Source organism: Zalophus californianus, chromosome 3 (genome assembly GCF_009762305.2).
Source record: "Zalophus californianus isolate mZalCal1 chromosome 3, mZalCal1.pri.v2, whole genome shotgun sequence".
NCBI classification, from domain to species: domain Eukaryota; kingdom Metazoa; phylum Chordata; class Mammalia; order Carnivora; family Otariidae; genus Zalophus; species Zalophus californianus.
The window spans coordinates 63,629,480-63,643,698 of NC_045597.1; the positions used below are offsets into that span (position 1 = coordinate 63,629,480).

The 14,219-nt window shown below is 40.6% G+C and overlaps 1 protein-coding gene across 1 annotated transcript in view; it reads right to left on the reverse strand.

The window, feature by feature from the left end:
• Positions 1 to 873: 873 nt before the first annotated feature.
• The window catches only part of FREM2 (FRAS1 related extracellular matrix 2), a 161,331-nt gene continuing 147,985 nt past the window's right edge, over positions 874 to 14,219 (reverse strand). Inside the window, exons 18-24 of the mRNA XM_027589614.2 lie at positions 12,736 to 12,840; positions 11,198 to 11,325; positions 10,965 to 11,099; positions 10,047 to 10,173; positions 9,020 to 9,207; positions 8,663 to 8,809; positions 874 to 7,414 (exon numbers count right to left, since the gene is read on the reverse strand). Of these exons, the coding sequence (XP_027445415.1) occupies positions 6,899 to 7,414; positions 8,663 to 8,809; positions 9,020 to 9,207; positions 10,047 to 10,173; positions 10,965 to 11,099; positions 11,198 to 11,325; positions 12,736 to 12,840 (1,346 nt within the window). The 3' untranslated portion in view covers positions 874 to 6,898. The remainder of the gene's footprint in view (positions 7,415 to 8,662; positions 8,810 to 9,019; positions 9,208 to 10,046; positions 10,174 to 10,964; positions 11,100 to 11,197; positions 11,326 to 12,735; positions 12,841 to 14,219) is intronic.

Here is a 14,219-nt window from a genome sequence, read left to right on the forward strand (position 1 = left end):
AATTGGGTGCCTCTGGGGTGACTGTGACATTATGACAGGGAGATCTTATCTCCCAGTTAATACCCAGGTGTGGCTGGATCATGAATCTTCCCTTCCTTGGTCCCCTTCCCTAACTTCCTGAAGGCCAGGCTTTCTCCGTAGCAGCTGGGAAATTTTCTAGCACACAGGCTCTTTTCTTTTCTTCTGTAATGAAGATGGGTCGAGCCCCTCATTTCTGTAGCTGATCACAGCTTTTCTGCTATAACACGGCCATTTCCTCCCCCAACCTTCCACTCTAACTTCTCTTGTGTGTTTGGCCCTTTTCTTGGGATTATCCTTCAACAGCTATAGGGGGCTGTCTTTACCTTTCCTTCTGGTATTAAATAGTGGTGGCCACCTACTAAAAATCTGACCATATAATAAATCAAATGATTACTGACTTGAGTGAAGTTTGCATAAAGGTGACTGGTCTACCTTGTCAGGGAAGCTCCCCAGCAATGGATCCGATCAGTGGATTCATCCTGATTAGTAGGATTCATATCTGTAGTAAGGTCTAGACACCCTGCTCCCTGGGACAGAGCTAATCACCTAAATATATGGTTTCCTTTAAGTATACATTGCCCCTGGCAGGCCTGTGTTGGCACCTGCTACAACTGGCCAGTAAGCACTAAGATCCTGCAGGTAGATCCTGGCGAGGAGCCAAAATATTTTGCCACTGGCATCAGAGAGGTACTGGGAGCACAGGTTCCATTCTAGAAGCCTGCAGGAGCTTAAGCTTCAGACTCAGATTGAAAGTAACAGACACTCATTGCAGACTACACGAATTCTTGGATTTTAGTGTAAATCAAAGTTGCAGAAGGAACCACAATAACTTGACCATGTTAACACATTTACATTTACATGGGCTTTATTTATATTAAACATGTGATATATTTCAAAGGAAAACAGTGGTAGTTACGCAACACAAGTGGCAGCAAGAATTATTTTAGACACGGATGGAAGACTGAATGGCTCCAAATTATTGGCATAATTGGTTTCCCAGGGATAAGCTTCAATAGCCAACAAACATGAAGTACCCCAGTAAATAAACAACAACAACAAAAACTAGACCCTGTTAGGTTTTGAAGAATTCCCATGGGAAAATCACAAAGGCCATTAAGCTCTGCAAATAATTCCATTACACACAGATACGTCACTCAGTGGCTAGATAAATATAAATTTACTGAATGTTTTGGAGGGCTTTGGGGAAGGAAGCAGGAACTTAATACAATTATCAAACACACAACTCCTTGTCCAGGCTGAAGTTTTCTTTTAGAGACAAATGGGCTTAAAAATACCTTGCCAAAAACTTGAATTCCTGAAACCACAGAAAGAGACTAGGCTTTGTACTTCTTTTTGTAATGGGCTCAATTTGGGCCCTTACAGAGATTATCTTTTATTCTTACCAGTAATTGCTTTTCTATATTTTAAGCGATTTGTATTACAATGCTCTTTATTATTAATGTTAGTTCTTAAAAATTCACATTTCTCTCTTTTCTTTCTTCTTTTCTAAGGCACAATACTGACAATTCTTATGCGATGGGACGATCCAAACTTTGGAAAAATAAGTATCTGTAGTAGAGATTCACTTAGAGTATTCAAGGAATCATGCAATCAGCGTAGGCAACATCTGGCTCATAGTGAAAGGAACATTGTGCATTTAATAATTACAATTTAAAACACTTCAATGTTGTTAACATTTTAACAGTTGTTTTTTTTTTTTTTTGCCATTTATTTCATTGCAAAGTATTCGATCATGCAAAACAACTTCATATATGTGATCTCTGGCCTTTTATTTTTGCTCAATTAAACCCTTAAAGGGATTTTGTGTGTGCGTCATAAATGTCAGTGTTGAACTTTCACTGGGAGAAAATCAAAGCACAGATTGTCATCACATTATTCAATATGATGTTTTTGATCTTTTGAAGGGAGTTCTCTCCATCATCCAAAAGCCTTAACATTTGATAAAGAAGGGACACTGCCCAAATGCTGCGCTCACTTCCTAGCTTTCAGATGAAGGAGAATGCTAATTACGTAGTGAAAATGGCAACGGTTTCCAAACTGAAAGGAAGCATTGCTGGAAGAATGATAAACAAATCTCAGAGGAAGAAAAATACCCTAGTCTGTGCCAGAGGGGAACCAAGGAAGGAAGAAAGAGAGGGAGGGAGGAAGGAAGGAAGGAAAGTAGAAGGAGACGTCATTGCTACAGCAGGGTTTTGGTTTTGGTTTTTTCTTCTGGTTGTTGTTGCTCTTAAGTAAAACACAATACTAAAAAAAAAAAAAATACAAAGAGATAACAGGAAAAGGTAACAAATGTACTTGAAAGATAAGGAAGACAGCAGAACTGTTTAAAAGTCTGCCAATTCAATATTCTGATTTGTTTTCCCGATAAAATTAAAATCATGAGCTCATATTGGTATAGTCTGTTTTATCAACTTCAGTTCTCTCTTGAGCTTTCTTTTATCTATAAAATTTCTGTATAATCCTTCCAGGGAAAATTGTAGGAAAATACAATGCACTTCTATTTTAGACTCTCTTATTAAAAGCAAAATAACTACCAAAATCTCAGTCTTCTGTTTTTAACGTCAAAGGATATGGCAACAAGGAGAAATAGACAGTGAGGGGAACTTTGAACCTATTGATAGTATTTTCTGAAAATTTTTATGTCATTACCAGGCCACACTAGAATCAATTCTAAGAAAAATCTTAAGGAAACATAGTAACCTTTGAACATTATAATGTCAAAGAAAATCCCACGATAGTATGTTTACACAAATGACCATTCTGTTGACCTTGAAAATCTCCACTGTATTTAAAACTGTATTAGGGTCATCTTTTTCTAGAAATGAGAACTTTGGTTGTCTTATGTGCACATGTGCCTGTGTGCAATGCCAGATAATAGTCGTATTTCTAATTCTCTGCCAAATTACACATTTCTAAGCCATGGCCATCAGACTGATTGAACACTTAAGCCCTACTGATCTTTTGCCCTACAGTTAGTAAAGACACCTGTTTTCTTCCTTTTGTTATTGCTCTTTTTTCTAGAAGAAACAAAAGAGTTTCAAAGAATCATAGCTCCCTTGTTTTCAAATGAATACAATTATGTAAATTCCAAATTTGTAAAACACTTGCATCTTTAAAAATTCTTTTTTCTTTTAAAGGACTAAATTGGTTTCTAAGTCAAAACTAAGTAGGTATTTTCAAAATAGTAGCAGAAATCAAATTTCCAACTTTAAAAATCTAAATGTCATTACATTTTGCTGTTATTGCTACTTTATCGTTTCTCAGTCTAGGACTATTTTAACCCTTAGCACTGATTTATACGAGGAGAGGCTCTGTGATTTTTACGCAGGCCCATTTCCATTTTCGAAGTTGACCTTGGAGCTGGTACCCTGGAAAAGACTTAAAGGTATGATGACTTGATAAAGAAGTGGTTTGCTGCTTATAGAACTAAATCCCTTTATCCTGAGCCTAGAGTTGGTCCTTCATATCACAAATGCTATGCAGTACCATGACAGAGGAATTCTAGTTGACCTTCACTCATACCGTTCAAACACTGTGGATGCTTGTGGGAGGATGCACTTCAGGAGCTGTTGGGGATGTGAATGGAAGGGAACAAGAATTTATGTGCTATATCCCATCCTTGGAATAAAGTGGGCCTGTCTTCCATTAAGAGGAAAAGTATATGCCAGGCTAGGCAGATCCCTGTAATATACCCTTTCTGTGTAGATTTGTGAGGGCAATTCCATTAAATTATTGATCTGAAATAATTTGCCTTAGATCTGTGATCACAGTGATCCATAACATGGGGTTCTTTTAGATGAAAAAGAGTAGACTCCACTGTCCGTGCTCTGGAGAGAATTTTAAGTTGTGGTTCACAGACATGCCTGGCTTGTTCTTGGTCCAGGGCAGAACCCAATGCAAACGTTGATCACTCTTGTCTAAAGGAAGAGCCACATTTGATTAATAACCTGCCCGAGACCAGGGAGGACATCTTGGTTTCTATGTAGTCTCTCAAAGTGGCTAGTCCTAGGTGAGCATTTAGTAAATGTTAACAGAGGGAATGAATTTGGAAGAAATAAAACCATCATTAAAACGTAATTATGTATTGTAATGCTTCACAGTTCATATGCTGGGAGAGGCGCTAAGGCTCCGTATATATTTTTGTGCTTTGGGTTCACTCTGCAATACAATTTCAATTATATAGTTTTAATTAGCGTCAGAAGCTACTGGGCATCTAAGGAGTTATTATAGCTCACATCCCATTGTCTATGGGAAGTTATTTTATGTAATTGTTCTGATAATACCAGCATAAATGTCTAAAAATAAAATATTGGGGAAAAGGGTCTGTTTTATTGAACAATAAAGCATTTTTGCCTGATTCCTTTTTCCACTAAAGAGTTTTTTTATGATTAATGTATATAAAATCACACATTAAATAAATAAAGAAAATGATGCCGAAATCCAAGCACTTTGTACTTAACAAAGCTACACCTGCCTATTTCCCACAGACTCTGTTTTCAAGGGGAGGAAGAAAAGGAAGAGGAGAGAAAGGGAGAGAAAGAGAGAAGGAATGGGCAGAGAGGAAGAAACTTTCCTTTGTTAAGAAAGGATAGACATGTTCTGTATTTTATAAGCCCTCCAATTCATATATGCCAGTCTCATTACAAAAACTAATTGTAGAGTGAAATTTGATATAAAATCAGTGTGGCCCAAAGGCTCCAAACAGACTTGTTGTAACGATGCTTCACGGATTACTATATTCAGTGACAGAGATGCTCAAGATAGCATGAGAGTCAGGCTCTGAAGCATCCAAACTACTAAACGAACATGAAGTCAATTGCGAGTACTTGCTCTAACAGCCTAAGTGAATTGAACCCAGTGCTAAGTCATGAAAACTCCACACACTATTTGAAGCAGCTTAACTCATGCTCATTCCTAGACAAGTCATGAGGTAGCTAAAGAAGTAGCAAGGCATCTGTCAGAAGGCAAAGCAAAAGAAAAGGGGATAATTATGAAAGCATCAATGGTTTATTTGACAAATGAACTCCTGGGCTATACAGTACTTTATAGAAGTCCTCCGGGGGACCTTTGAGTTATAGCTGATATCCATTAATGCCCCAATGGAAGGAGACTCCAGTCTACCATATTCTTTGAAAGACTTTGAATGTGAAGTACAGAGCTGCCCAAAAGGAGAGAGGCGAGCATTGGACACTTTTTACCTCTCTCTCAGCACCAATGTAGATTCCTTTTTTTCAGTAAAGAGATGGCTGGTGCCCACGGACACCAGATAAGATCCATTCCACTAGAATGTTCAGTGTGGCCAGCCTAGGAACGCAAGTGAAAACATTTCAGGCAACACTTGAGGGTTAGTTAGCCCTTACACACAGTTCTTTTTCTCCTGACCCTAATTTTTGCTTGAAATACATTCACTAGCTTTTGGAAGATTGGTCATTAGACTACTGACATTTTCCTTCGCTTTCCAACTGAAATCTCTGCCATTTGGCAAGAGTATATTTTTTTCAGAAAGGCGATGGGAGCCTTGCCAAGCAAGCTCACTAAGTTTCTTGATTTTTAACACTGTAAGCAGTGTTACACGTTATTTTTTCAGATACTGAGAGGGACCTCGCTGCATCAGCTCACTGGACTGGAGATGTCAAAGAATGCTGCTTTCCTCCTGGATCAAAGAAGATGGCAACCCCCAAGGCCATCTCTGGAATGACAGTTGCAGAGGTTCCCATTTTTAGAACCAGAGGCTGATTAGAAGGCTAAGAAAATGTCCTATGGCCAATTTAAGTTCTGGACATTGGTTGTGTGATTATGCTACTCTGAGGGTTAACCTCATGTATCATCTGTCAGAATGTTCTTTAATTCCATAAAGTATATAGAAGAGGCACTTTGGTTAAACACATGATATTAATAAATACCACTTTCTCCCTCCACCACCTATAATGATATTTCTCATTATCATCGATGGGTTCAATACTGCAAATATCTAGGCTCAGTTCTTAGAGAACATTGTCTTATAAATGTGAATCTAACTCTATAGCATTTCTTCTTCATCATCAAAACGCCACCAACCCTCTCATTTCCCACAAATGTTGAGCACCAATAAGGTATACTATCAGGCAAGGACTCGACTATTCCTCACTATGTAACAGGAAAGTCTTTCTTCGACAATCTCTTCCAGACTTAACATATTCTTTGGTTTAATTTAAAGTTAAATAAGCAAATAAAACAAGGAGGCTCTGACGAGGATGAGAAACAATTCAAATCCAAGCTAGTGAGTTCCTTCCCTCTATCTTTCCTTCCATCCCCTCCCACGTAGTAGTAGAAAAGGTGAATGATGGGTTGAGCCACCCCTGGTCATAATTCCATGCTGTCTTCACCTATTCGAAAACTTGTCATAATAAACAGTGTGTTTATCATTCTTGCAGACTGCGCATTAAAACCTTTTTAGTAATAAACTGTTACACAATGAATAAACCATGTGATAATTGCACCTTCCAGATTCATACTCATATAACTATAATAGACTCCTCTTAAACTTCTGAGAGAGTCTGCAGCACCTTTGAATAGATTTGTCTCCACTGTGTAGAGAAAAATGCCTAAAATGAGAAGCCCATCGATGGCTGTGTGTACACGTGAATACATTGCTGCTGCCTCCTGGGCCAGAGGAAAGGCGTGGTCTGTGGTCTGCATGTGTTCTCTGATGCATGAAAGAGTAGACAGAATTCAAATCCAAGTTCATGAGTACAGTCAGGCCCTCTGAGCAGCTCCGGAACAGAAGGCCCCAATTCTCGGCCGTTGACAGAAGCATTTGGGTTCCTACCGTCTTTCCGAGGCACTTGAGGCAAAGGCTGAATCCCACCTGCTCCCCTCAAACCTCTGAGCTGTCGCCGTGGTGGCTCTGCGGGGGCGTCACGGGCTTGCTGCTGCCTGAGCCCTTCGGAGCGCCCTTCCTCCTGGCGCCCTTCTTGTTCCTGCACATCATCACTGCGATGGCAGCGAGGCAGACGGTGAGTAATCCCACCGCGGTGCCTCCGACCGCGGTGACCAGGCTGACGTCGTCGGAGCTGGGCCGGTTGAGCTCGCGGGGGAGGACGCCGTCGGGAGGAACTCGCCCCTGGGGGCTCCGCTTCCTGTTGGTGCGCTGCAGGGCAATGTGCTGGATGTTTGTTCCCCGGTTGTTGTCAGCACCTATTTCCCACGCCGGCGGGGGTGGGCTCCTGATCTCCCTCTTCTTCCGGCCCTGGCTCATCGCGGGGGGCTTCCTCGGACTCACTACGGAGTGGTGCTGGTACTCGGTGCTTCTTTTGCCAATGCCTCGGTTGGCATTGTCTTTTGATCTGACTGTGTAGATCGCGTGTATGTACCATTCCCGGCCCAGGGCGACCTAGGGAACGCAACTCTATTTGTTAGAAAATTAAATACCACACCGACCTAATTCAGACTCCTGCAAGAGAAATTAGTGGCAGAGACAGTAACTGATAATTTACTTTAGTCTGCAGAATTAATACACTTCATATTTTTGCGTGGGTAGTATGTGCAAGGCTTTGTGTAAAGCACTCCAAAATATTTTGTGCAGCTCTTGAGGGAGTGTGTGCCGGTAAATATTTGGTTATCTGTGACTTGCCACAGAATGTCAGAGCTGTCACACGGTTTTAAATCATTCATTTAAAACATGGGTAAAGAAGGATGCACAGCAGTTACATAACTTGCCAATGTCACTCAACTAGCTTGTGGCCGAGGCAAGACTAGAACTCAGATCTTCTGACCCTCAGGACTCTCTTTCGGTTCGCCCGGCTGCATATTTACATATAAGACCATAGAAGGGGTCCGTTTTTCTGCTTTTTCTAGGGCCTCTGAGAAGAAGGGAATTTCTGATGGCTCTCTGAAGCCTTCCGGATTTAGAAGGGGCCTAATGCTTTGAGAATTAACAGCGAAAATAATTTAAAAAAATTATTCAGAGTAACAAATATGCTTCCTTAAGATTCCTTCTTTAGGATGAATACAGATATTGTGTCTGCAGCCCATCCTGTGTGGACAATTTTCAGGAAATTTCCTAAAAGGTGTACTTGCTCCCCCCCACCAAGGATTCACAGTGGGAACACATCTCTGAATCTTGTCTCATTTGTCTGCTCAGGGTTTAAGGTCGCCTGTGTCTCCTTCTACCGTCTGTCGCTCGGTTAGGATATTCTGTCTTGGTTTATAAAGTCTTTGAGAGTGGAGATTTATGAGCCGTGCCCGTTTCTTTTTCTGAATCCAGCAGTTCATACAAGATCAGTCTAATAAAGATGGTCATGAAAAGTCAACAGGAAGGAAGTTTTGAATAAGAAAAACAGAGTTTTGAAATGTCAGACTTAGATTTACATTCCGGGCTGAATAAAAGGGTCTTCATTACCTGTAGACTTAAAATAATATGAATGCACTAATAAAAATAGTACTAGCTAGGTTTTACAGAATGCTCACCTCGTGCTCACTATGGCCCTGTGTTGTTTACCTATATTACCTTATTCAGTGTTACTATTACTTATGCAATATTACAATCACTGCCCTTTAACAGAAGACACTGGATCATCCCACTTTTGAGTAATTTGCATGTGCTCCCAGAGCTGGTATAAGTAGCTTATTACTGGCCCACCTGAAAGAGTGGCGTTGAGTCGACTTTAAAGCCATCGGATCCAGGCTGATTCACTAAGAGAATAGCTTCAGGGTCATCTGCTGCTAGCTTGGCATTAAACAGGACATTTCCAAAACTGGTGGCTTGGGTCTCTGGCTGAGCTTTGTCCTTTAAGCAATAAAAGAAAATGAGGAGTCCTGTAGATAGTGCCAACTTTTGCAAGTACAGAATGGTTTCTTTAGGTTTGTGCAAGTACAGATTACCATAAAATGTCACCATTTCATTTCATTTGAAAAGACGCTATTGTTTTTAAATACCAGACAAAAACATTGAACTTTGATCATCTGTCTGGTTCATTGTTTGGGTCAAAGCACTTACCACAATTTTAAATCTATATAAGAGTGAAGGAGAGTCAGCTAAGCAGCCGTATTCTGCATTCGCGGGACTGTATTTGGGAACATAGCCATCAGCTCCAGTGCACAGGAAAACCTTCTCAATGCTGCAGTAAAAGGAGTCACCCAGATTCTGGACAGGATCTACCATGACACGCCCATAAATGATGTCACCTGAAACAGAGATGTGGAAGGGTCATTTCTGTTACGCGGTAAGGTGCGTCCACGTGACACTGCATACCATGGTGACCATGATGCCCCTAGGGAGTACTGCCTTTTTTCCCTAATCTGCCGTCAAATGTTGGAAGACCTTCAGGATGTCACCCACTCCCAGGCCTCAGGGGAGACCACTTTGGGGACTGGACCACAAGTGACTGCAGATTTATTGACCCTCACATGCTCAGTCAAGGCTCGGCCTATAATTTAATATTCATAATTCCACTGTGGTTTAAAGTCTGCTTCATATAAATAAATTACTTGGCAGGGTGCAGACTAATAAAGTATATAAAAAAGAAAATATTGATAAAAAGCTGAGTTGGCTTTATTTGATTTTGAAGGAGAGTTTGCGGAAATTCCCAGGTAGTCAATCATCTATTTCACAACTATTACTGAACTCCCACCATGCATGTTAGGCATTTTGCTAGGTGCCAGGAACACGCCACTGAGCAGGACAGATATAACCCTCGCCCAGGAGGCATTTACAGTCTCAAGTAGCTGCAGAATTTGAGTATATGCACCTTGAAAGAAGATTCAAGAAAAAAACCTAGATTTGCTCCCAAAGTCACTTAGGTAAGTGAAATAGAGATTAATTTCCCCAGAAGAAAAACCATCCAGTAACTTATATCCAATTTCAGTGGCCCTACGTCACCCCTGCCAAAGTGGCAAAGACCCAGTAATATTCTCAAAAGCATACCAGACGTGATAATTTCCCCTCTCCAACATGATCCCAATAAAGCAAAGCACAGCAGATGCCGTGGCAAACAGAGCAGATGTCTCATTTGTGAAACGAATACCTTCTGCAAAGGCAACATCACTCTCTTGCCCAAATCCCATGGATCCGTCAGACAACCAGAGACTCTTCTTGGAGAGGAGGTACATCTGGGTGTTCAAGCTGAACTCAGCTGCCACCGGATCGCTGACCTAAAACCAAGTGTAAAAGCCCTTTTATGGTTTGTCGATTGCTCTGGTGGTGCACAAATACATTATTCACGGACACACACATGTGCTGTCCACGGACACGTGTAGATTCCTGAAGACTGCACTGCAATTACCAAACTAATGTAGGGAATTGTAACACTGGCCTTATCCTTCGTGAGAAGGCAAAACTGGCGAGGTGAAATGTTTTTTGACTGGGACTAAATAGCATTACTTGATTTCTTTTCCCTTGGTTTCACAGGGTGTTTTACGGGACTTGTACATATCACGCTCAATGCAAAACCAACACTTAGTCTTCGTCCTTGGACAAAAAGCACCATCATGTTTCTTTTACTATATAATGGAAATTAGGTACTCTGAGATGGCAAGAACTACAGGATATTTATTTTCCTTGAAGATCAAGAATGAGACAAAGACGTGCAGAAGAACTCTAGGGGAAAATCCTCAAATCTCCAAGGCAGCACACTCCAGGAGGAGACACGATCACATAGGAAAATAAATAACCCTTGCGTACTCTTAAACTCTGGATTTTATATCCTGAACCAACGACAGATAAAGGGCAGTTCTTTCCTCTGTCATTCTTCCCTTGCTTCCCTCCTGTCTGACTTCCTTTTCTCTCAGCATGCAAGAATTTAAGTCATAGTGTGAATTTCTTCCTTCCTTCCTTCCTTCCTCCCTCCCTCCCTCCCTTCCATTTTTTTACTGATACAAGTAAGCCACGACCTTAATAAAGTGGAATTGGAGAAGTCCAGGGAAAATAACTGCAAGAGATGCACCTGTTGGAACCGTATGTCGAGGTCAAAGGTGACAGGCTCTTGGGGGTTGCAGGTGACTGGCAGGCGGTACTCTTGATGCGATGGAGTGGTGCAAGGCAGGAGTTTCACCGTGTAAGTCCCCGAATAGTCACGTACCTTTAAGGAGAAGGGAGGACATTTATGTTTTTCATTTAAGAATCTGAGGTGTTGTCCCAGGCCGCGGAAAAGGAAAAGTAAGAGCCCAAGTCACTTACTGCAAAGTCAGACACAAAGCTCCATTGCTGCACCGGCTGGTTATAGGTCGGCTCACTCCTTACGAGGCGCAGGGAGAAGGTCAGGCCTGGATGATCAGCTGACACGATCATTGAGCTCGTGAAGGATGCTAGAAAAGTGCCAATAAGAATAATGGTAGAGTGGTTTTAAGAGTGCATGACAGCTTAGAGTTTTCAAAGCACCTGACTGTACATTGCTTTGCTTGCTTTTATTCTTAATACTAAGCCTTCAAAGCCCCAGTGTTGGTATAATCAGCCTCATTTCCACCCCCCACACCCCCCAGGGAATGTGGGCTGAGACTGATTATAGTGACTCTCCCAAGATCACACAGCTAGGATGTGTGATCCTTCTGATTCCTAATTCAGTGCTTTTTCCACTCTATGATTCTGTGAAAAGATAATTGTGTAGAAATGCTCAAATAGTTCAGGGCTACTTTCCAGGGAAGGCACAGCAGTGTAATAAAAGCTGATGTGAATGCATTTATTGTGCGCCAAAGCTATGAGCTGGCTTTAGTCTCTTAGCATCCACAGAGCTGGGCAAAACCAATTTCTAAACGGAATCTAATTTTAATTAGATTGCCTGCAATTGTGTCTAAACAAAGATTCAGTTTATTAGAAAGGTAGACATGTGCAAAGGACCTTTAAAGACCAAGAAATCCTTATTTTCCAGAACTGTCAAGTACTATAAAGCAAAATGATTCTTTTTGGGTCGGCAGTTCTTGTAGCGCGGCCTCATAAAAATACAATGAACCCTCTTTCTCTTCTGAATTTTGGCCCTATTCTCTCCTTGTTTAGAGCGCAAACCCAGAAAAAGGAAGGCGGGAGAAGACATCAAGTGAACTACGTTCCCCGCCCAATCTGACATTAGTTGGCAAATGGGCAAAATATGCAGAACCAATTTAGTGATATGGAGAGTCAAATAAAAAAACTATTTCTAATGAAATATCCTTTATATTTAAAAAAAGCCTGGACATTAGACTTGAGTGACTGCTTCCTTATTGCTATTCAAAGCATAGCGCCTCATAGTTAGTAAAATGACACAGCCAAGCTTTCTTAAAGATAATTAGTTAACATGTCTGAAATATAAGTATCATAGCGCAGTACCCCTTCTGGCTCTATTATAAAGGTTTCTTACAGTATCTAGAAAAGAGTTGCGAACAGAGACGTGCTTGCTGAACAAACGACTTAAAATTCAACTTTTTACGCAGCAAGAAAGGAGGTGGAGAAGGGGATTGTGGTTGCTACGCTCTTTTATCTAAAGAAAACACCACTTAAAATGAACTCAGTGGAATTTTTGTTTAAATTTCATCACTTTGTATTTTCTCTAAAAGTCTACGTCGACAACAACCATTTTGTAGCTTCTGAGATGTAGCTGAACAATTATCAAGCCCTCCTGCGGATAAGTCACATGGACAATTCACTTGAAATTAAGGGTTTTGAAGCTCCTCAGGCAGCGTGGGGGATGGCAAATCTGTGTCCTGTGGTGCAGGGCGTGGCTCCTAGTGGCTAACAAGGCTTACCGGGATGCGATAGCACGAACAAACCGTGGAACTGAGCCTCTGTCTTGAAGTTCACCACCAAGCGCCCCTCTTCACCAATGCGCATACTTGTTGGGTAGAGAGAACCTACATGGGGATAGTGCACAAGAGTGGCGATATTGGTGACCAGGGGCTCCTTAAGTGCAGGATTTCTTCAGAATTTGAATTCGGATACCTCTCATCTTTAAGCATTCTAGCCAAAAGCTGTTATCAGAAGAATTCTGAGTGATAAGAGAAGCAGAAGTGTTTTGTTTGTTTTGCTCTGTTTTCTAACGAGAAAAGGTGTCAAGAAGGGAGGCAAAATAGAATCAGGTAACGTGAGTGAAGTCAATATGAAATAGAAATAGATTGAGGACAATAAGCCAAGATTTTTTTTTTCCCCTAAAAGCCTCAGTCTACATAAATGAAGCTGTAAATTGGGAGAGACACAGTAAAATTGTCACATTTTAAAGATTTGAACATGGAAGTGGGTTTGTGTTCTCCAGAATGATTCCAAATTTTATAGACTTAATAAAAACACTGGAGGTTTTCCAAAACTTTTTGCAGTTTGACCAAAGTTGGTTCCAGAGATAAGAAGGAACCATGTGATCCTTACGTAGAACTTGAGAACTGGATCCACAGTAAAATTTCCTTAAATATATATATATTTTAAGGCAAGGTATGTAACTAAAACATTGAAATATAAAATAATCTGGGATGATCACTCAGGGTGATCATATTGCCTTTCACATAGCTCTGAGGCAATCTTAATCTGTGTAAGATAGCAAATTTGGTGCACTGTCAATAGTACTTTCCCTCTGGCTAATAAAAAGGAATGCAGGCACAGTGCTCAGATAGGCATGGAACCCAAACAGTAGCATGTGCCTGAAAAGAAACAGTATTCATTTTACGGATAGGTAAATTAGCTTTATGCCTGTAGACTTTGAATTATTATTCTGATATGGAGATTGAAACAAAGTTTGGCAGATGCTTATGGGCAAAGCTGTACTTACCACCACTGTTCCAAGACATTCTGCTAAAATATCACAGAATAATAAAATTTTAAAATAAAAGGAGTATTAGAAGTCTATTCTACCTTTGAGAAGAAACTGAGTGCCACAAAGGTTAAGCAGTATGTTCAAGATCACATAGCTAGTTAGTGGTGGAAGCCAGAACTAGAATCCAGGATCTATCTCATTTTCAGAAACAAACAAACAAAAAACATAAATTTTTCTCTTGGGTTCATTTCTTATTTTCAATTGGAACTTCCTCTATAGGTTTTCTAGAATCTAGGAAACACGTGGACTGTGTTGCATAACGCATACATGATGAATCACCTAAAATGGACTCTAAGGGTTAAACACCCATGAAATGGACATAATATATTTAACAGTCACATGTTATGCACAGTTTGAGGCACTGATATGGTTTTGTTAGTTCTCCCGTGACAAAATGAAATAATTTTGAAATACTGATTATAAAAATAA